Consider the following 22,503-nt stretch of genomic DNA (forward strand, 5'->3'; position numbering starts at 1 on the left):
GTTTCCTAAGAAAACGCATCAAAAATGCATCGAAGTAAATAATTTTAGGCCGCTTACTTCACGCTGCTAGAGCGCCAGCGGCCGATAACTTCACGCCGCTTGGCCGCCATGCCGCTGGACTGCTATATCGACTTTTAGGGAGATGGCTGATAATCACTACAGGATGTTAATTTGTGAATAAAACTCCCCATATTTTTTTTTATTGTTTTCCAAGAAAACGAATAAAAAATGATTTGAAACAGAAACAATGTTAGGCCGCTAGGCCGCTAATTTCACACCGCTAGGTCGATGGACTGCTAGGTCGCCTTTTGGAAGATTGCTGATAATCGCTTCAGAATGTGAATTGTAAAACAAACGCATCAAATAAGCTTTTACATAGATTTTTTTAGGCCACTAGGCCGCCAGGCCGCTAACTGCACACTGTGACGCTAGATCGCCTTTTTAGTTGTCCATTAGGAGCTGTTTTTACTTAGTTTTAAACTAAAATCCGAAAACATTTTGTAACATGGGGATGACTTCTTAAAACTGCTGATAATCACTTTAGGATGTTTTTTTTGTTCATAACAAACGTTGTTAAGCTGCAGGGCCTCTACAATAATGAATTAATGTTTTATTCAATAACAAATATTCCAAAAAGTTGATACAAAAATAAATGATTGTGTTTTATTCAAAAGAAAACGCCTCAAAAAATACTTTGACATAGAAAACAATTGTAGGCCTCTAGGCCCCTAACGTCACGCCGACAGCCCGTTGGGACACTAGATCGATTTTAAGGGGGGGGGGAATGAAGAATGCTTGAAGGATAGTCATTGTCTGTTGGGGGCTGTAAAATGACAGTTTTGACTTAGTTTTCGATTGTAACAGAAAAATGCTGATATTTTTTATTGCAAGAGGATGTTAATTTGATCATAAAATCGTTAATTTGTTATTGTTTTCGAAGGCATTGTTTGTGTTTGCTTAAAAATAAAATAAAAAATAGCCTACATGATGTTAATTTGTGCATAAAACGCTATTTTTTTTATTTTATTTTTAAGCAAACACAAACAATGCCTTTGAAAATAAAACAATTTTGGGCCGCTAGGCCGCAGGCATATGCTAGATCGACTTTTGGAAAATGCTAATAATCGCTACAGGATGTTAATTTGTGTATAAACAACGTTTGAAGAAAACGCATAAAACTATGCTTTGAAACCATTTAAGCCAACAGTCATCAATTTCAGGCCGCTAGGCCGCTGACTTCACGCTGCTAGACCGCTTACTTCATCTGCTGGGCTGTCAGGACGCTTGGTCGCTAACTTCACGTACATAATAGGTCGTAACTTATGACACCGCACAGTAGTTCTGCAACAAAGGAAATGTTTGGAGAAACAACGACTGAAAGCTGAAAGATTCTGCAATTCAGCAGTATTTGAACGCCTCGGCCAGCCACCAACGATGGTCCATGGAGGTACACCGCCCGTAATACAACCTCCAATGTGTCTCTCATATACCCCTGTGGGTCATGTCGCCAACGTTCACTTTTCAATTTGTCAACAAAGATCATGTCACTTCTATTATTCCATTCTCTTACGTGGGGCCTTTTTCAGGACGATTACAACCGAATGACACTAAATGTGTCAGTACATTGTAACATAATCCTTATGTGGAAATAAACGTAACATAAAGTTATTAATAATATTATTAGCGAGTTGCTAATAATAATATTAATATCTTTATGTAACGATTGTTTAAAAGTTCGACACAACTAAATGTTCAATATAATAATAAGCCATTTTATATATATATATATATATATATATATATATATATATAAAACAAGATACTCTACGAATATTATGGTGTGTACAAATGTGTATATATAGCGATATATATTATAACAAACCATTAATTCTAATTCAGAACCAAATTAAAGTTATGAACTGAAGAGTAGTGGAATCCTATTGTCTTCTATTTAAATCGTTTTGTTTTGTATATATCGTTGTCAAGTTATGACAAAGCATCAGCTACTTTTCTGTACAGCACCTCATTCATATCCTGTTCCTGATGCTGCCTCCACTGCGGCCAGACCATGTCAGCCATCAGGTCTTTGATTGCGGTAAAGTCCGGGTCGGCCCACGTGCAGCGGTCCACCTCCTCGCGCGTCATGCCGGGCCGCCAGTGTGACCAGCCGATGTTCTCACTCGCCCGGAACAGCCTCTCCAGCTTGTCCCTCCAGCAACCCTTCCCCTCGAGCTCGGATGGTGGCAGCTGCAAGGCCTCTACAACTCTTGGACATCGGAACACGATGCGGGGCCCTTCTTGTATGAGCTCTTCAAGTTTCACAATGAGTTTATGTCGTTGTTGTGGGTTGATTCTACCTGTTAGGAGATTTCGGCCTGGAATCATGTAATATGATAGATGATTGTCTTTAAGGGCTTTCAGGAACATTTTCAGACAAGACTGGACATTAACAAGTAATGTTGACTTTGTGAATACATCCAATGGCTTTCCCTCTACGAACCAAAACATGACATTCTTCATTAAATATGAAGACATTTCATCTGAAATTGGTTTCAACTCTGTTTTCTTCAAAAACTTCAGAAGTATGTACATTTTATATTGAAATTCATTCCATGAATCCGATAATTTTTTCTCACTAGGAATGAAGCAAGCCCTCCACTGTACGTCTTTATTTCCACTGCTTTTGCATCCAACAGGCACTATTTGTGCGTCTTGTTGTAGAACTTCCCGCACCAGCCCCGGTGACGGCCAGCCATGGGGCCTTGGTCTACTTGCCCACTCCATTAATAGCTGTTGCTGACTGGTACAGCGAAATGCGAACACATGGTCCCAGCTGTGGTATTCGTTACTCTTCGTCAAAGCTGGCCCGGATATTGATTCTATTTTGTCATTAAGGATGAACGATTTCCTGAATTCATAGCTAGACAGAAACTTTCGTCCATCTTCATGGATGAACAAGGCTTTTTGTATATTCATATTTTCAACAGATCCAGTATGCTTCAATTCTAACCAAAAGTGCCCCGGACTGCATTGCTCGGCGTGCAGGGTTAGAGCGGTGAGGCTTTCAGGCGGTGTATGAGACGTGTCACCGACAAGAGCGCACACGGTGTAGTTGTCGAGAAACACGTAATCCGTGTCGCTCTCACACGGCGCAGAGAAACCTTCCATCTTACTACCGGCAGTGATTCTGGTGCGGTGTTTTTCCTGGCTGTTCCGTTGCAAGTCCCTCTGTCTCCATATCTCCCTTCGGAACATAACAATGGACTCGCTGTAACCGAGATGGTCTAACACTTCACACACTCGCTCCGACAATTCATTATAAGCATCGGCCATCTCTCACCCGCCCTGAAAAGGTTATATATACTGTTTGTTATTACAGATATAACAACTTATTTTTGGACATCTCTATTTAGTCAGACTTTCAAAATCAGGGGCGGGGCCAAGATTTGCCACAAGAGGTGTGCGGGATCATTCCCCGAAGTCAAAAATACCTAGTTTTTTTATTAAAAATGGGTGCAATTTAGTTTTCTTCTCCGATATTGACTGTTTTGACATAAAACAGTAAACACTAGAGGTTGTTTAAACTGTTAGTGATGACAATCGCGCGCAAAATAACAATATAGGTATTACGCGATCATACATCAACACTGTCTCAATAAGCTGCACCGAAGTATTTATACTGAACAAATATTTTAATTGTGGAAGTTTTCATCCAATTGTCCACTTCATAATATAAATGTTGTGTTGTTTTACAGGTATGTAGAAAATCAATGAAATGCAACGGCATAATTGCAGTATTATAAGGAAAACACATCTTATTTTAATTATTTCTTTTACGCAAAATGGTTAACTGAAAATAATGGATGATCCCAAAACGTTTCCCTACAATGAGCAGAAAATGCATTTTATTTCGAAAATACATTCAAACTCTTAATCCATGGCATTGTTTTTGAAAAATGGCCATACATATTCACCTTAGAAATAACGCAATAGATTAAAACACCCTCAAAATTACCACATACGTACATGTATGTATTATCTGGGACCATGATTACGAACCGTTGCAAGTCTCGATATCGATTTCAGACTCGTCCTCACTAATCTACATATTTGTATTGAGTCTGAGTTTGAATTTGCATGTTTCATTTTTATTGTAAAAAGGCTTTAGCAGTTACTTATTAAATTTTCATCAATCTGGCACACATCGTATGTCAGAATTAGCCCAGTGGCGGTTCCAGGACTTTAAAAATAAACATATAAAACTTTTTTGGAATGCATCATTTTAATCATATAATGACATGGAATTAACATTTGTTGTCACTGCCAATGATGTTTGGCAGATCAATTGAATTAAAAAGATAGCATTAACTGATATAAGATAAACCTTTCACAAAAAATATATCATGCCGATGAGATGAATCGAACCGGCGTCGCCGGATTTGAAACCTAAAAGTCGTTAACCACTCGGCCACCTGAGATACACATACAGTATGTGAAGTAGAATAAATACTATATAATCCTACAGTAACTCATGTATATATTGATTGCACGTACTCAACGAAACTGTACTTCGGATGCCATTGTCATTTAAGTTAACTGAAGTAAAACCAACTTGACAACAAATTCCATAAAAGGCTTCAAATACATGATTCTGTATTAATTTTCAAAGGCTCTAGCATGATTCCAACGTTAATAAAGGTCGAAATGGAAAGTTTCAAGGCGGCAACGTTTTGAATTTAATTTTTTGTTAAATGAACGTCATGCACACACATACCTTGTTGACACACAATGACATTATTAAAAGCAATGACGAACATTGTGTGTCAACATCGACCATTCGATAATGATAAATCGGCGCCGCATTTTTACACAGACAGCTGATTAAAAGTTAACAAATATGGCTGCAGTAATACGGGTTAGTTTACTGTTTTCAGAATATATCCTATACCAGACATATATAAGTTGTTTTAAACTGTTAACGTGCGGCGCCGATTTATCATTATCGAATGTTCGGTCCCCGATGTTAATCATTAAATATGTGCCCCAAAAAACATAACTTGCCGGCCAGCTGGGGGGCAAGGGCCCTCCCTGCCCCCCGGTAGAACCGCCACTGTAGCTTATATACATGTCCACGAGTCTTTTGAAGATGTTTTACTATGGCAGACTCGAGGGATACAGGGATACAAAAGAAATGTAAAAAAACAACAAAAAAAGTATCCCTGATCGCTCATGAATTTTAGTGCTTCCTAGTCAAATAGCCCCCACTCACATTTTAAAATTGGTCAAATAGCCCCCCCCCCCCAAAACGCCCCCACATTTTTTTATATGTATGTATGCATACTTATGTCATTCCCCCCAAAAAAATAAACCTTTATTTTTACAAAATGAAGTGCAATTAACATTATTTGTATATCAATAAATCTGACAATTTTACCAAGTAAGAATATCAAACGTTTAAAAACATTACTTAATATAAATAATATATTATTACATCAAATCTACATTTTAAATATTTCTAAGCCATAAGGTGTTTTTTGGTGTTTTTCTTTAATTTAATATTGATTACGCATTGAAATTAAGTAACAACAAGAATATATTATTAAACTTTTTTATAATTTTGAAATAATTTACATATTATTCACATCTTTTAAATTCACATTTACAATGTATGGTAAAATGTATTCTCATTGCACAATACAATATACATTAGCATAGATGATGTCAGAGTGAATATTATATGTCAATACATAATTATAAAGTTTTTATGCAGCTTTCACTAATCTTCTGTTTCATTTGTGTTTGGGACGGTGTAGACAAATATAGATATATATAAATCTTTTGGAGCAGGCTGGTGTGAACCGGCTTTAATCTTGCGCAAACTAAATTATTTGAGGTCAGTTATTAAGCTAAGTGTGAACCCACTTTCATCTTTCTTCAAAGGATTATTGCACAATGTGATAATTTAGATGCCCTATCTTCTCTAACTAATAAGTCTTTAATATGTGCAAATTATATTTTATATTTTAAAACATTTTAATTATCAAAAAAATGTTATTGTTTGATTAGCAATTATGTAAATGCAATATATCTTAAAAATATTACAACTTACCTTCAAATATAAATACAAATATCTAAATAATATTACAACTTACCTTCAAATATACATTCAAATATATTAAAAATATTACAACTTATATTCAAATATCTTATATTTAAATATTACAACTTGCCTTCAAATATAATTTCAAATAAAAAAGGAGTGGGGTCTATTTGACCAAAATGGGGGCGTTTTGATCAAATTGGGGGCGTTTTAACCATTTTTTTCCAAGTGGTGGCTATTTGACCATAAGTGTGGGGGCTATTTGACCAAAATGGGGGCTATTTGACTTGGGGGCTATTTGATCAGTATTAAAATTAATGATAGTTAGGCCGTACTGCAGTACGGTAGTACATTATGTTCAACGAGTACTACCAAAATTTATTGAGATGTCGATGCCGTCGATGTAAACACTCCAGTTGAAAACTCGAAAATTGTCGGTATATTTTGGTTTATAACTCCTGAAATACAGATGGTTGAATAGGTACTCACGAAATCGGCTTCTATCTGTGTATATACAATATTTTGGAAGTCAGTCACACATCATTGTAAAATGTAGCAGACAACAGTTCTCTTAGAGAAGTTATATCATTATTTAGTCCAAATAATTGTACGTTGACGGATTTTTTTTAGATTTTTGATATGGCAAATCCTTCACGTACAAATTGTTTAGTATCAAAAGTGGGTAGTTGTTCCGATCAGGATTCCGGGTTAAAGCATATAGCGTCTATAAAATATCATAAAAACAAGAAATATTACCAGATAATGTTATTTTATATTAGTTCCGTACACAAAAAAATAAATATCCAACTTATAATTATGAGTTTGACGGCTTTTTTTCATTTCATTCTGTCAAAACATAACGATATATACATGAAGGGCACCTGCAAGGCTTTAGGGCACAGTTTTAAATCGCTCGGAACATTTCGGCCATGGCCGTCTTGTTACGATTGTATAACGAGGTCTATTTGTCGGAGGAGGCCGAGCTATTACGATTGTATTGAGTTGTTCCCCTTCGCATAATTGTTGTCTGTGTCAGTCAACTTTCGTTTTATTGGAAAGGTAAACAACTTGTTTTAATGCACTTAATGCTTGTTTAGTGCAAAATAACATTTCACTTACATGGTAAAATATGAATATAACTCTTTATGATCAATTTCAACCATAAAATACTTCACTTAAAACAATTTCAATATTTTTTAAAACACCCCCGTTTTTTGCACATTCCCGTTTAGACGTTAGGGATTGGAAGAATCCCGTATAACACGTCTATTATTTTAGACTATATCAATATTATGAAGAAAAAAAATATATGTATAAAAATATATTATTTCACACTCGAATTTGCATATTGACAGACAGACAGACAGACAGACAGTTTATTGACTTGCACATAGTACATCGTCACAACACATACATATTATAATACAATTTGTCAACGTGTATGGGCAATGATAATAAACAATAATAAATACAAATTATAACAAACAAATATGTAGAAAAAAAAAGAAAAAAGACAATAAATAATAAATGAGAAGGTGAACATGGTTTATAAATGAAATTAAGTATTGACATTTAGTAAGTTTGATCTTATTTTAAGAGATTCTTTAACAAAGATACAAAGTTTTATAAGTTCCGTTCTGTTAGTTGAATTTATTAACTGGATATATTTAAATACTGACGGCTTTACAAAATAGTATTTCTTTAAATATTTTCTTCTAAGAGCATCAAAATGAGAACAGATGCATATAAAGTGAAATTCATCTTCGATATCCAAAGAATTACAGCATTGACAATATCTTTCAGCTCTAGGTATGTTATTTCTGGCATATCTACCAGTTTGAATACGAAGCGGATGAACAGATAGACGTAATCGACTAAAGTAAAATCTTAAATTTCCTGGTATAATATCTAAGTAAGTTTCATATGCAAAACATGATTTAACTGTTCTATATATATCCAATACGCTACTATTTTCAACTGTTCTGAACCAATCTTGTTTGAAAGTATCGTATAATCTACACTTGAAAGATTCAATAAAGACAGCTACATCAATATTTAGAACATTATCAAAGACGTGGCTAAAGCCAAAATCATTTAACATTTTTTTAACATTATAAACCCAATTGCGACAACCTTTAGTGCAATAGTATACAGCTCGGTTATATACTGTTTTGATAATAATATTGTCAGTGGTAACAATCTTGAACCAATATTTTAATATATGAATGTATCTATGCAAATACAAAGGGTATCTGCCTAATTCCCCATAAACACACGCATTGCAAGTATTAGTTCTAACTCTCAATAGTCTTTTACAAAATTTTAAGTGAATTCTCTCTATTTCTTTAGATTTAGTAAATCCCCAGACCTCTGCTGAGTAATTTAATATGGAACCAACAAAGGCGTCAAAAAGTTGACACATAATCTTGGGTTTAAAATCGAAATCATTACACTTATGAAATAAAACATTCATTGCCTTAAGGGCTTTTCCAATCAAATGTTCTTGGTTCAAACTAAAATTACCAGTATAATTAAATACAACACCTAAATAATTAAAATCGTTAACCACTTGTATATCCTGACCATTATAAGTCCATCGTTTGTTAGGCAAAAGCCCGCCTCTTTTTCGAAAAACCATAATTTTTGTTTTATCAGTATTTACCTTTAATCCCCATGCATTACAATAACTTGATAAATTATTTAATTGAATTTGAATATCTTCAGGAGATTTGCCTACAATGGCCATGTCATCAGCAAATAATAACAATATTAAAATAATATCATCTAAGTGCAGACCAGAGTTAACATCATTCTGTAAATACAACTCTAGATCATCTACAAATAAAGAAAATAATAAAGGAGACATAACTTCTCCTTGGCGTAAGCCAACAGCGTAAGAAAAGAAATCAGAATATGAAGACATTGATTTTACACAAGATTTGACTTTTTTGTACATGTCGCGAACAATTCTAAGTATTTTCCCTTGTATTCCACATTTGTACATCTTTAACCATAGTGCATTTCTATAAATAGTATCAAAACACTTCATCATATCGACAAAAATAACGTATAATCTTTTTTTCTCAAACAAATAATTCTGAATTAATGAATAAAGTATAAAAATGGCATCCGTTGTAGATCGCCCTTTTCGAAATCCGAATTGAGCATCCGAAATAATGTTATGATCGTCACATAATTTATCTATACGTTTATTAATGACAGAAGTAAATATTTTTGATAAACAACTAACTAATGTTATTCCCCTATAGTTATTAACATCTGATTCAGAACCTTTTTTGTGCAGGGGGATAATAATACCTTCCGTCCATTGCTCTGGGAAAACCCCCGAATCTAATATATTGTTAAACAGGTCACAAATATGCGATGATAAAATGTCTACGGTTTCAATAAAGTATTCATTTAGTAAAAAGTCATTCCCAAATGCTTTACATCTTTTCAATGATTTAACAGCAACTTTAATTTCTTCAACAGAAATAGTTTCATCAAGTTCTGGGAAAACTGTATTTGGTTGATTAAAATCAAATTGTTCATTAAAATCCTCCGCTTCTAAGTTATGATTACCAAAATCATTGTTACTTATATTTTCAAAGTATTTATGGAATTCGTCAAGAGGAATTTTATTGGATTTGTTGAAACTTTTTGTTTTAAAATGCTTCCAAAAATCTCTAGGTTTACATTTTCTCAGATTTTCGATGTCGTTCATTCTTTTTCTATAATCAACATTTTTCTTTCTTTTTATAATTGCTTTGTAAATCGATTTAAGGTCACAAAGTATCAGTCGGTTTTCATCAGATTTGCAATTATTAAAAGTTCGAAGTGCCTCTAAATACAAGCTTCGGGCATTTGAACATTCTTGATCAAACCAATTTTTATCATTAACTGTACAATTGTCAAAAAATACATTATCCTTATAACAACAGTCTTTAGCAAACAATGGGTCGGCCACATCTCGTATTGTATTTGTAAACATAGTTAACATAGTATTCACCGAATCCCTATGCGAGCAATCTTTATTATTAACAATATTATTAAACACTGACAATTTTGCTATAATCCCTGAACGAAATTGTTCTCGAAATGATACATTCCATTTATATTTAATCTCTGAATGAAATTCGGCGTCAGGTATCTTATTGTTGCATAACAATGAAATATTTAAAGGGGCATGATCACTCCATTCATTAAATGATTCGATAGTAAACTGATTTATCTTAGTAAAATTACGCTCACTTGTTAATAAATAGTCAATCACAGAACAGCCGTTATGAGACAAAAAAGTGTACTGATCTGTATTACCTAAACGACCGTTAGCAATGCGAAGGCTTGACCCCTTACAAATATCTAACAACTTTGTTCCGTGACTATTACTTGACCTGTCGATGGAGGCCCTATCTGGAGTACAATCAAAATTGTCATCTTGGCTGTCAATACAGCAATTAAACTTATCATGTATAACATAATCCTTTTTATTACCAACTCTACTATTAAGGTCACCACAAACAAAAACACAGCCCTTATCATCATATAAAGATATATCATTTTCTAATATGTCAAATAAATCAACATTGACTACATTATATATAGGTGAATCTTCTCCCCAAATGTAAGCTCCGCATAAATAAATATCTGCAGCGGTGTTAAAAAAAGCATGATCTAATTTTAGCCATAAAATCGTATCATAATGATTCTTAATAATTTCAATTCCTTCACTTAGATAATAAGTTTCCATTATTCCAGTTAAATTGGACTGGTGCATATAGTGTTATCTTTGTTTTTGGCTGTAAATGGTATGACAGCAGTGACAGATCATAGTCTAAATAATTAGATGTTGTGTCCATAATTAAATTTTACAAATCCAAATCACTTAGATAGTTGCCATCTTAAAAGTATGAAAAACTTATAAACATATTTATGGCCTAGATAGGATTCGGGATTGTGGGGCAACGTATGGGGCACAGCTTTGGACTTGCACCCCAATCCAGCAGAACAGAAGCGGCTATACTGTATTTATGAAACTGAAATGGAGCATTATGTTGTATTCTTTTAATATTGAATTTGACATACAAAAAAAGATTGTGCGCTACCCTTTTGCCCCTTCATCAGCTAGTAGACAGGGTGGTTGCCTAAACAGTTTTAGACTCTATTTGAGGGATTCTACCAATCCAAATCAAAGCTTTAAAAAATAGTCCAAATAAAAAAAAATGTATAAAAGCCAGTGTTTGACACTAACGGGGTCCAGGGATCCCGAGGACACCAATTTTTCGGGAGGGACACCTTAACTTTGAAGTCTGTTATTCCGTCCGGACACTTAAGTTTTGACTGATAAAAGCTAAATATCAATAAATAAATAGCGTTTCATTAATTTATTACCTAAATTTGGGTCCCCCACTTAATTTCTTAACAGTGCATGTAAAAATGATATTAATATTAATACATCGCACAGTAAAGCTTAAGTATGGCTGACATTTTTACTAGAGTTACGTCATGCGGGTTAACGCTTTGCGTTTTGTTGTTTACATTATTAACAAGGTCAGAGGTGACAGACATTTATTATCGGTACAATAATTATGGTAAACTAGTTTGCTTATATGTCAGAACCGCCCCAAAAAGATGCCAACACTGCTGACTTTTGATGCCTTAATGATGCGACCATCAAGTTGTTACAAAAACATTTACTGGCATCCTACTATTCAGCATTCTTTGCTTTATGCTTTGATCAAAACATTATAGAAATAAAATTACTAAATCTTCAATCAATGGATAACAATTTTACGACATTTTGGCGCGAAAAATTAACATGCACAATTTTTCGGGCGTCTGCTCTTCAAGTATGGACTACACTTGTTCGGCAGTCTGATTGATTGATTGTCAGCAGCTCTACTAAATATAAAACTTGAATTTGCACAAGCCAGATGTAATATTCCTACTGTTTCTCAATCAAAAGCAATGACATATGAGAAGACCCTAACCCATGGCATATTTAATGCGTTTTTTCCAAAAATCTAAAAACAGTAACAACATCAAGTTTTTGTTTACATTGTATCCATCTTTTTTTTTGGCTGAAAACAAAAGGGACTTAGACATTCTACCGCTTTTGATCTTAATCTACCGAGATGAGACCCAAATCTTCCTCTCTGCTTTGCCAGAGGTTCAAATGTCTGACATTGTGCTACTAACTTGTCATTACATGCTGTTGAAAACATGTATTATATGGTGTATACTTGATTTACAAATTGAATAGTAAAGACACTGCATTAAATTTTGTATGTTAAACTTAATATTAAAACAGGCTCAATAATGAAAAATAAATGTAAAAAGTTGAAGGGACTCCTAATTTCAGGAAGGGACACCTGATTTCTAATGTTGGTGTCCCTTCGAGATCCCTTAGAAAAATGGTTAGTATCGACCCCTGAAAGCATATCTTGACATATATAGTAATTATTTGGATAAGATAGGAGGGCGTGACTAGCCGGGAAGGGAGCCTGAGACAGAATGGGAGTTAGACATTGTTGAGTATGCACATGAACTGAAGCCAAACAATATTGCTATGGTTCTAACACCTATTTTGTATATCTTTGCCATTTCAGAAAATGGGAAATGAAAAAAAAGAACAGCCCCAACCAGAGCCACCTGTAGGGAGCTGCCATTTCTTTGTGAAGCGTAAACGCAGATACTGCAGGTTCACGCGAGCCAAGGACTCAAACTATTGTGCTGAACATGCAACAATCTTTGATGTATGTAACTCCTTGTTTGCTTATACATGTGGTATATACTTAGATAAATTAATCTACATATAAGCAATATGTATATGTTCATATATATATATACCGGTACTCATAATGTTTGTCTTTTTGCAAAGGCATTTTCAGCGTAGCATTTTACATAAGTAATTATATTTAGGTATTATAAAATGTTGTTTTAATTATTATGGTAATAAATTAATAATGATAATAATAATAATAATAATAATAACAAAGGTTCATCAGTATCTTTTTAACAATGTTGTCTTCAGCTATGCCAAAATATACAAAACATACAATGTACATGAATTTAACAATATTAAAACAAATTGTTTACACATAATGTGATATACATGCAATTATAACAAAAAACTCAAAACTGGTACGCACATTGGTCATGGCCAATGGAAACTTTACTAGAAAAATCATGGTCACTTGCAACAGATGACATAGCAGATTAGAGTGATTGAATACATAATAAGTAATGCTCCAATTCTGAATCCTATTTTTGGTGGACAAAATAAGTTTAGTATTTTTTCAAATTGCAGGCTGATGTAGGGAAAAAGAGGGTTCTCTGTCCATATGATGGAAAGCAGTAAGTGAACTGTATAAAATGCCTGACCTAGACTTTAGTTGCTTCTTATATGCTTGCATAAATATTGAAATGAAATCATTACTCAATGCATCCTTCTTATCCAATGTTAAGATTTTATACTGATTAATTAAAAAAATCTGATCAGTTGTAACATTATTTTTTTATAAATAAATAAATCCTAGTACATGTTTGAGTATGATTATCATTACCCTATGCATCAGTTTAGCTACATGTACACGCTTTTATACCTAATAATTGTTTCCTTGACATGTTTATATACACAGGATGTATGTTTCAGCACCTGCTATGAAGCCAAGCTTAATCACCATATGAAAAAATGTCCAAGTCGACCCAAGGATATGCCAGTAAGTGGGTTTTGACCTTGGAATTGCAACACAGTATACTAATTTGATGATCCTTTATGAAAATACAATTGTTATAACTGAGATTTATACATGTATGTTATAAGTTGTTCAATACCATCAACATATGCATACATCCAATCCCATCAATATTTTTTTATCATTGAGATATATGATGTGAACGTAGATGTGTGGGTTTTCCTCTTGCAGGCATACTACAGTGCTGGCATCAACAGTGGAGATGATGCAGGGGAGACTGTACCAGACCCAAAGGTTATTGTATATGCTATATTAGTTATTAAGCCTATTTCACACTTGAAATTATGTAAACAAAGTTAAGCAGTATTTATAGCAATTAACTCTCTGAAAGACAAAAAAACATAGAAAAGACAGCAATGTTAACAAAACATATTTGGTGCTAAGGACCATTTATATTTAATATACTACCATTTAAGTCAGAATGAAATACATGTACCCTGTTCTAATGTATAATATGCATTTCCAGGCGACAGTTTTGACAGTTCCCCAAGCAGAGCTAGAAGACCTTATAGATAAAGTCAATCAGCTATATAAAGGTATGAACTCAACTTAAGTACAATGGTGTACCTTTAATTTTATGTTCAAATTTTAAAAGTCAAGTGTATCTAGAATAACACAGTATCTATAACAAACAGAATAAAGCTTCAAGTTTCATAGTGCTGTTCAGCACAAGGTAAATTGGAAGCAAATTGCAACCAGTAATTTATTCCTATATTTGTGTATATAAATAAATACACTGACAAAAGGGTGGCATACAGGCACCATCAGGGATAGAATAAGCATTATGTGTGTCCCTTGTGTTGTAGTGTATAGAAGTGAGTCCAGTAAGAGTACGGGCACCATCTGGGACAGAATAATCATTATGTACCTGTTGTTGTGTGTACTAGCTTGTATAGTAAGCGTACAGCCAACATCAGGGACAGAATAAACTTTATGTGTGTCCCCTGTGTGTTGTAGTGTATACTAGCTTGTCCAGTAATCATACAGCCAACATCAGGGATGGAATAAGCTTTATGTGTGTCCCCTGTGTGTTGTAGTGTCTACTAGCTTGTCCAGTAATCATACAGCCAACATCAGGGACGGAATAAACTTTATGTGTGTCCCCTGTGTGTTGTTGTGTGTACTAGCTTGTCCAGTAATCATACAGCCAACATCAGGGACGGAATAAACTTTGTGTGTCCCCTGTGTGTTGTAGTGTCTACTAGCTTGTCCAGTAATCATACAGCCAACATCAGGGACGGAATAAACTTTATGTGTGTCCCCTGTGTGTTGTAGTGTCTACTAGCTTGTCCAGTAATCATACAGCCAACATCAGGGACGGAATAAACTTTATGTGTGTCCCCTGTGTGTTGTAGTGTCTACTAGCTTGTCCAGTAATCATACAGCCAACATCAGGGACGGAATAAACTTTATGTGTGTCCCCTGTGTGTTGTTGTGTCTACTAGCTTGTCCAGTAATCATACAGGCAACATCAGGGACGGAATAAACTTTATGTGTGTCCCCTGTGTGTTGTAGTGTATACTAGCTTGTCCAGTAATCATACAGCCAACATCAGGGACGGAATAAGCTTTATGTGTGTCCCCTGTGTGTTGTAGAGCACATCGTGAACCTGGAGGAGGAGGTTCTTACTCACAGTTGCATGCAGGAAGAGATTGAGAGACCTGGTTATGGTACGGCAGCCATAAGACACAGAAAACAACAGGTACATATTAATATCTGTCACAAAATGTACCCTTGGTATATAATATGGTTTAGTAAAATTAAGATTAAAATAGCTTTTTTATCACATAATTAATTCCGTATAATTATATTTCTGTTTTTCTCAAATGATGGATATCATTTGGTATTGAATGTGTCAACTGTAATATCAGTTGCCATGACACCTTTGTATAATATATTGTATGTTACCTTTCAGGCATCACTGATTGGTCATATGGAGAGTCTTGGTTTGCTTGTGGACAACAGGTGCTTTCTGGAAATGGGTGCTGGAAAAGGTGGCTGGTTTAAAATAAAAATAAAATAAGGTTATATCATGAAAGAAAACAATGAGATAACAATGAGTTTACACTTTTCTGACTATTAAAAACAACATAAAAGTAGGAATTACATATGCACATATTTTCATATATCTTGATAGGTTTGATGATTTGAAAGCCTATTATTTTTTTCTTTAGAGGGACACAACCTTATAAATGTCTTTCATTGTGACTAATACACATGAAGTTGCTTATTAAAGATTGCTGAAATAGATTTTGGTATAAAACATAATGACTAAAGTATATTCTTTAAAATACATTTATAATAGGATGCCTCTGTTTGTTCAAATGGTTGTTAACTCAAATTCCTTTAATATTTGCAGGCCAGCTATCCCACTGGCTTCATGGAGCGGTCAAGGAAAGGAACAACATTGGCTTTCTCCTAATTGACCGCAGCCATGTCCGAAATAAGGTACAGTCTAATTCAGTCTTTTGTCCTGTATGTCTTTATATTAACTGTTAAAAGGTGCTTGACCTCTGACTAAAGATCAGCTGTAAATGTGTGATTAAACATCTAATTGATTTTGAGTAATGTATGGTAATATTTGTTTGTACTTTGGACACATGTGCCCTGCAGGAGGACCCTGCAATGAAGAAATAAAACTGCATGTATTTAGTTACTAGTACTTGGTAAATGAATGTAACTACATGTATCAGTAATGATTTTCTGTAACATATCCTTCCCCATTACCCCATATTCCAGATGGACAACCTGCACAAAGAGGAGGGGGTCATGGAGAGGATCCGGATAGACATCGAGCATCTCCGTCTTGGTACTGCTACATGCATAAGTATTCACGTCGGACAGACGAAAACACATGTACTATACTATCAATAGTTTCCTTTGTCCTAATATATGGCCAGCTCATCTTTTGGTCACTGTTGGGTCAAGTGATATTCAGTTATACACAGTAATGTTCTGGTCTGGACATTGCCTTATTCAGAATGCTCTTAATCTGGTCTGGACATTTCCTTATTCATAACATTTTCACATTCATGTATTGTAGTTGTATTAAACACTTTCACACATAATACCAGTTGGATAATGTTTGAAAGGTCTGTTGGTGCGAGCTTCTCCCGAGTTTAAAGTGTATCGTTTCGTTACTTGGTACATGTTACAATTAGGATGTGTTTAATTACCTGGTATGTTATTCCTGACATACGGCCATTTTGTCAAAAGGTTAAGTGCCTGTGGATATGTTTTTAAATTTTTTGGCTATAAGCTTATATTGGAGTTGGTGGCACAAACCACTCACACCATTTAAGAGGTAACATTAAATAGTTAAACGATCTACTACAGACAAGGTTACATGCCTGTGTGAGTCTGATCGGTCTGTGGTGGCATTTGGGAAACATCTGTGTGGGCCGGCCACAGACTTGGCCCTGCGATGTGTGACAGAGACACTGGCACAGGAAACACAGCATGGGGAGGGAGCACCCAGAAAGAGGCTCAAGTCAGAATCTAGGTGATGAACTTTGATAAGATATAATAGGAAGTAATAATGTAAAAAGATTACCGGTAATCAAATCTTTTATTATTGATAAACATGTACATTGTACATGTATTGTATAAGAAGTTTAGAAGAATAGTTTTAGCAGGAAATCTTATATTTCAATTGTTTCTTTACTAATTTTCAATCAAGTTATTTTCAACTCCCATGAAGTTGGGTAATATTTTGCAAAAAACATAGAAATAAAATGCATGTACATTACTTTTATTATAGAACTGCATAACATTCATCATGCCCTGAATATATTCCCTATTTTCGGATGTTTGCAGGCAGCTGGCTGGAGCTGTGATAGCCTTATGTTGCCACCACAGGTGTGCCTGGAGGCCGTACGTGGGTAAAGGCTTCTTCCAGGAGTGTGGGCTTACGGCCCGGGACTTCCAGGTGATAGCCAGTATGAGCAGCTGGGCCACATGTGCCTGGAAGGGCTGGAGTTCCCAGAGGAAGGCTGCAACCGAGAAGGGAATAGGGGCTAGGGATGGAGGCATTGAGGGCAATGGTGAGGTGAGGTTAAGTAAAGAAGACAAGTTTAACCTAGGTGTTGACAGTGGGGATAATGTTGGGAATGTAGCTCATGTGGACAAACAAAAAGATGCTGTTGTGGAACAACAAAAGAAGAAAATATCTGGGACAGAAATGGATAATAAGAATAATGTTCAAAACAACAAAATAGCAACTTTTCCTACTTCGCTGAAAGCTGTCTGTGGCAGAGTTAGTGAGGCAAGCAGTACAGAAAAGGGAAGAGCCAGTGGCCAAACTGAGACATCAGATGAGACAGAGGAGGTGGAAGAGGAACACCAGAATGTGGAAACAATGGATGGCTGCAGGTGGGTACACCTGTTACTTTGTAGATGTGCATATGGTAAATGATGCTGGGTTTTGACGTGTATAAAACACAGGGTAAATGATGCAGGTTTTGATGTGTATAAAACACAGGATAAATGATGCAGGTTTTGATGTGTATAAAACACAGGGTAAATGATGCAGGTTTTGACATGTATAAAACACAGGGTAAATGATGCAGGTTTTGATGTGTATAAAACACAGGGTAAATGATGCTGGGTTTTGATGTGTATAAAACACAGGGTAAATGATGCAGGTTTTGACATGTATAAAACACAGGGTAAATGATGCAGGTTTTGATGTGTATAAAACACAGGGTAAATGATGCAGGTTTTGATGTGTATAAAACACAGGGTAAATGATGCTGGGTTATGACGTGTATAAAACACAGGGTAAATGATGCAGGTTTTGATGTGTATAAAACACAGGGTAAATGATGCTGGGTTTTGATGCGTATAAAACACAGGGTAAATGAAGCTGGGTTTTGACGTGTATAAAACACAGGGTAAATGATGCAGGTTTTGATGTGTATAAAACACAGGGTAAATGATGCAGGTTTTGATGTGTATAAAACACAGGATAAATGATGCAGGTTTTGACATGTATAAAACACAGGGTAAATGATGCAGGTTTTGATGTGTATAAAACACAGGGTAAATGATGCAGGTTTTGATGTGTATAAAACACAGGGTAAATGATGCAGGTTTTAATGTGTATAAAACACAGGGTAAATGATGCAGGTTTTAATGTGTATAAAACACAGGGTAAATGATGCAGGTTTTGATGTGTATAAAACACAGGGTAAATGATGCAGGTTTTGATGTGTATAAAACACAGGGTAAATGATGCAGGTTTTAATGTGTATAAAACACAGGGTAAATGATGCAGGTTTTGATGTGTATAAAACACAGGGTAAATGATGCAGGTTTTAATGTGTATAAAACACAGGGTAAATGATGCAGGTTTTGACGTGTATAAAACACAGAGTAAATGATGCAGGTTTTGATGTGTATAAAACACAGGGTAAATGATGCTGGGTTTTGATGTGTATAAAACACAGGGTAAATGATGCAGGTTTTGATGTGTATAAAACACAGGGTAAATGATGCAGGTTTTGATGTGTATAAAACACAGGGTAAATGATGCTGGGTTTTGATGTGTATAAAACACAGGGTAAATGATGCTGGGTTTTGATGTGTATAAAACACAGGGTAAATGAAGCTGGGTTTTGACGTGTATAAAACACAGGGTAAATGATGCAGGTTTTAATGTGTATAAAACACAGGGTAAATGATGCAGGTTTTGATGTGTATAAAACACAGGGTAAATGATGCAGGTTTTAATGTGTATAAAACACAGGGTAAATGATGCAGGTTTTGACGTGTATAAAACACAGGGTAAATGATGCAGGTTTTGATGTGTATAAAACACAGGGTAAATGATGCTGGGTTTTGATGTGTATAAAACACAGGGTAAATGATGCAGGTTTTGATGTGTATAAAACACAGGGTAAATGATGCTGGGTTTTGATGTGTATAAAACACAGGGTAAATGATGCTGGGTTTTGATGTGTATAAAACACAGGGTAAATGAAGCTGGGTTTTGACGTGTATAAAACACAGGGTAAATGATGCTGGGTTTTGACGTGTATAAAACACAGGGTAAATGATGCTGGGTTTTGACGTGTATAAAACACAGGGTAAATGATGCTGGGTTTTAATGTGTATAAAACACAGGGTAAATGATGCTGGGTTTTGACGTGTGTAAAACACGGTAAATGATGCTGGGTTTTGACGTGTATAAAACACAGGGTAAATGATGCAGGTTTTGATGTGTATAAAACACAGGGTAAATGATGCTGGGTTTTGATGCGTATAAAACACAGGGTAAATGATGCTGGGTTTTGACGTGTGTAAAACACAGGGTAAATGATGCTGGGTTTTGACGTTTATAAAACACAGGGTAAATGATGCTTGGTTTTGATGTGTGTAAAACACAGGGTAAATGATGCTTGGTTTTGACGTATATAAAACACAGGTTAAATAATGCTGGGTTTTAATGTATATAAAACACAGGGTAAATAATACTGGGTTTTGATGCGTATAAAACACATGGTAAATGATGCTGGGTTTTTTTATGTGTGTAAATAATTTTGAGTTTTGATGTGTATAAAACACAGGGTAAATAATGCTGGGTTATGACGTGTATAAAACACAGGGTAAATGATGCTGGGTTTTGACGTGTATAAAACACAGGGTAAATGATGCTGAGTTTTGATGTGTATAAAACACAGGGTAAATGATGCTGGGTTTTGACGTGTGTAAAACACGGTAAATGATGCTGGGTTTTGACGTGTATAAAACACAGGGTAAATGATGCTGGTTTTTTTTTATGTGTGTAAATAATGCTGAGTTTTGATGTGTATAAAGCACAGGGTAAATAATGCTGGGTTTTGACGTGTATAGAACACAGGGTAAATGATGCTGGGTTTTGAAGTATATAAAACACAGGGTAAATAATGCTGTGTTTTGACGTGTATAAAACTTAAACTTCTACATTTGATGTATGTTTACCTCTGTTACTTGAGGCTTTTTAACATTTTTGTTTAAGCTAAGATATACATTTTTTGGTACAGCTATGCATAAATACATGTCATACGTAAAACATATGATGTTAAGATATATGTCATTCTTAGATGTCTACTTATTAAATATGTGTGTTGTTTTCCAGCATAAACAGTAAGCTGACACAATCTGAGCGAGAGCAGATAGGAAGGAAATGCAAGCGTCTGATCGACCACGGACGGATCTGTTACCTCCAGGAGCATGGTCTGAGGAGTACCATGAAAATCTACATTGAAGAGTTCTTTACACCAGAAAATGTTGTCCTGCTCGCTTCCTAACTAAAAACAAAAACAAAAAAGTGCTTGAAATTCTAGGTTTTAACCATTTGTTTTAAAAAAGAACTGCATCAATTATTCTCCACCACTCAAAAATAAAGTTGATAATATGTAAACCATTTATTGTGATAATTAAAATGACTTGGAAAAGTTTATATCAAACAGTTATGCACTTACTGGGGACATGGGGTTTTAACATTATAAATATTTATACATCTGTACCGTGTTGACATGTCGCTTTTAATTTTAATTAAATAGTTCAATTATAAACAAAACATTTTGATTGGAAGTTGTCCCTTGGAGATTTGTTAATGGTACTAACTAAACAATTACGTACACAATGTACGCACAATGTAATTTGAAGTTGTAATTGTTAGCTTGTCTGATTTGGGGCCCCCTTGCTCATTTTTATTCGAATTTCGATCAAACATCACAGAAAAAGTACAGTATCATTGGAATATGTGTCGTGTGTGGCATTCGTGCTCTCATCTCAATGGTCAATGTCTCACTAAGTGGTAAATTGGCTTTCACACCGACAATGCCAAACCAGGGGCATTTGTCATGTTCCTGTTACTGCTCATGTTTGAAGAATAACACTGTTGAGGTAATGGCATGTCATTGGTGTTCTGATGTCGTCATGCAAAATCTTGAGTAGGGTCATCACTCATTATCTGTTCAAGAAATTCATATTGAACTTATGCTCTTGTGGTGTTACAAAGCCCATAGCTCTGGCTCTTCTTTGTTGTGTGATCCATCTTGTTCTAAAAAAGACGAGCGTTCGCTCCAAAGCGCTCTGGATAGAAGATTTGCATTCGCAACCGTGCGTGTTCTGGTCTATTTATGGTATTAACCTAAGAAGTTAAGAAATCACTTGAAAACCAGTGATGTATGCTTATGGTCTTGATCTAAGATTGCATGAAGCTGCACAATATTTAGTTGCATATTACGCTAGACAAGGCGTATAAGTACTCCGTTAAAGGTGACATTTTTGCCTTGTGTAGTATCTACTGACCGATTTCGTGAAATAATTTAGTTAAAACGGCGTTACATGTGTAACGAAGCATGCTCGACCCTGAAGGGGTCCGCCGGTCTTTATATACAGTACATTCTCTATCCACACATAACCCGGGCTTTGCTCCTTTGGATAATACCAACCAAGTTAACATACGAACTATGAACGTACTTCCTTCCACAACGGAATGTTATACTATGAACGCACATCCACCGCCTACAGTAACATCTTATTTAAAGTGATTGTGTCGCTTAAAAGCGATAAAAATCGCATCATAAGTACGTAGTTGCACTGTGAGCTACATGTACCGATAGCCAGCTGGACTAGGGGCTATATGTACCGATAGCC

The 22,503-nt window shown here is 35.2% G+C and overlaps 2 protein-coding genes across 9 annotated transcripts; one reads left to right on the top strand and one right to left on the bottom strand.

The window, feature by feature from the left end:
• Positions 1-649: 649 nt before the first annotated feature.
• On the bottom strand, positions 650-8,487 carry LOC128213253 (uncharacterized). Of its 5 annotated transcripts, XM_052918836.1 has the most exons (3): positions 6,590-6,730; positions 2,023-3,345; positions 650-1,341 (listed from the first exon to the last, which is right to left on the bottom strand). In XM_052918836.1, the coding sequence occupies exons 2-3, from the start codon at positions 3,331-3,333 to the stop codon at positions 1,321-1,323; spliced, it is 1,332 nt and encodes a 443-aa protein (XP_052774796.1). In that variant the 5' UTR covers positions 3,334-3,345; positions 6,590-6,730; the 3' UTR covers positions 650-1,320. The 5 variants fall into 5 exon arrangements, with proteins under 5 accessions (XP_052774796.1, XP_052774794.1, XP_052774793.1 ...); XM_052918834.1 differs by lacking the exon at positions 6,590-6,730 and adding an exon at positions 7,220-8,487 and having other exon boundaries at positions 650-3,345; XM_052918833.1 differs by lacking the exon at positions 6,590-6,730 and adding an exon at positions 6,857-7,020 and having other exon boundaries at positions 650-3,345.
• LOC128213252 (tRNA:m(4)X modification enzyme TRM13 homolog) lies at positions 6,461-21,433 on the top strand. Of its 4 annotated transcripts, none has more exons than XM_052918829.1 (13): positions 6,461-6,533; positions 12,709-12,855; positions 13,410-13,456; positions 13,755-13,821; positions 14,029-14,091; positions 14,324-14,393; positions 15,453-15,559; positions 15,773-15,851; positions 16,217-16,305; positions 16,597-16,666; positions 17,194-17,359; positions 17,674-18,228; positions 20,975-21,433. In XM_052918829.1, exons 2-13 carry the CDS (start codon positions 12,712-12,714, stop codon positions 21,144-21,146), a joined length of 1,629 nt encoding a protein of 542 aa, XP_052774789.1. In that variant the 5' UTR covers positions 6,461-6,533; positions 12,709-12,711; the 3' UTR covers positions 21,147-21,433. The 4 variants fall into 4 exon arrangements, with proteins under 4 accessions (XP_052774789.1, XP_052774790.1, XP_052774791.1 ...); XM_052918830.1 differs by having other exon boundaries at positions 6,466-6,581; XM_052918831.1 differs by having other exon boundaries at positions 6,469-6,537.
• The last annotated feature ends 1,070 nt before the right edge of the window (positions 21,434-22,503 follow it).

The sequence above is a fragment of the Mya arenaria genome, chromosome 13 (genome assembly GCF_026914265.1).
Source record: "Mya arenaria isolate MELC-2E11 chromosome 13, ASM2691426v1".
NCBI lineage: Eukaryota > Metazoa > Mollusca > Bivalvia > Myida > Myidae > Mya > Mya arenaria.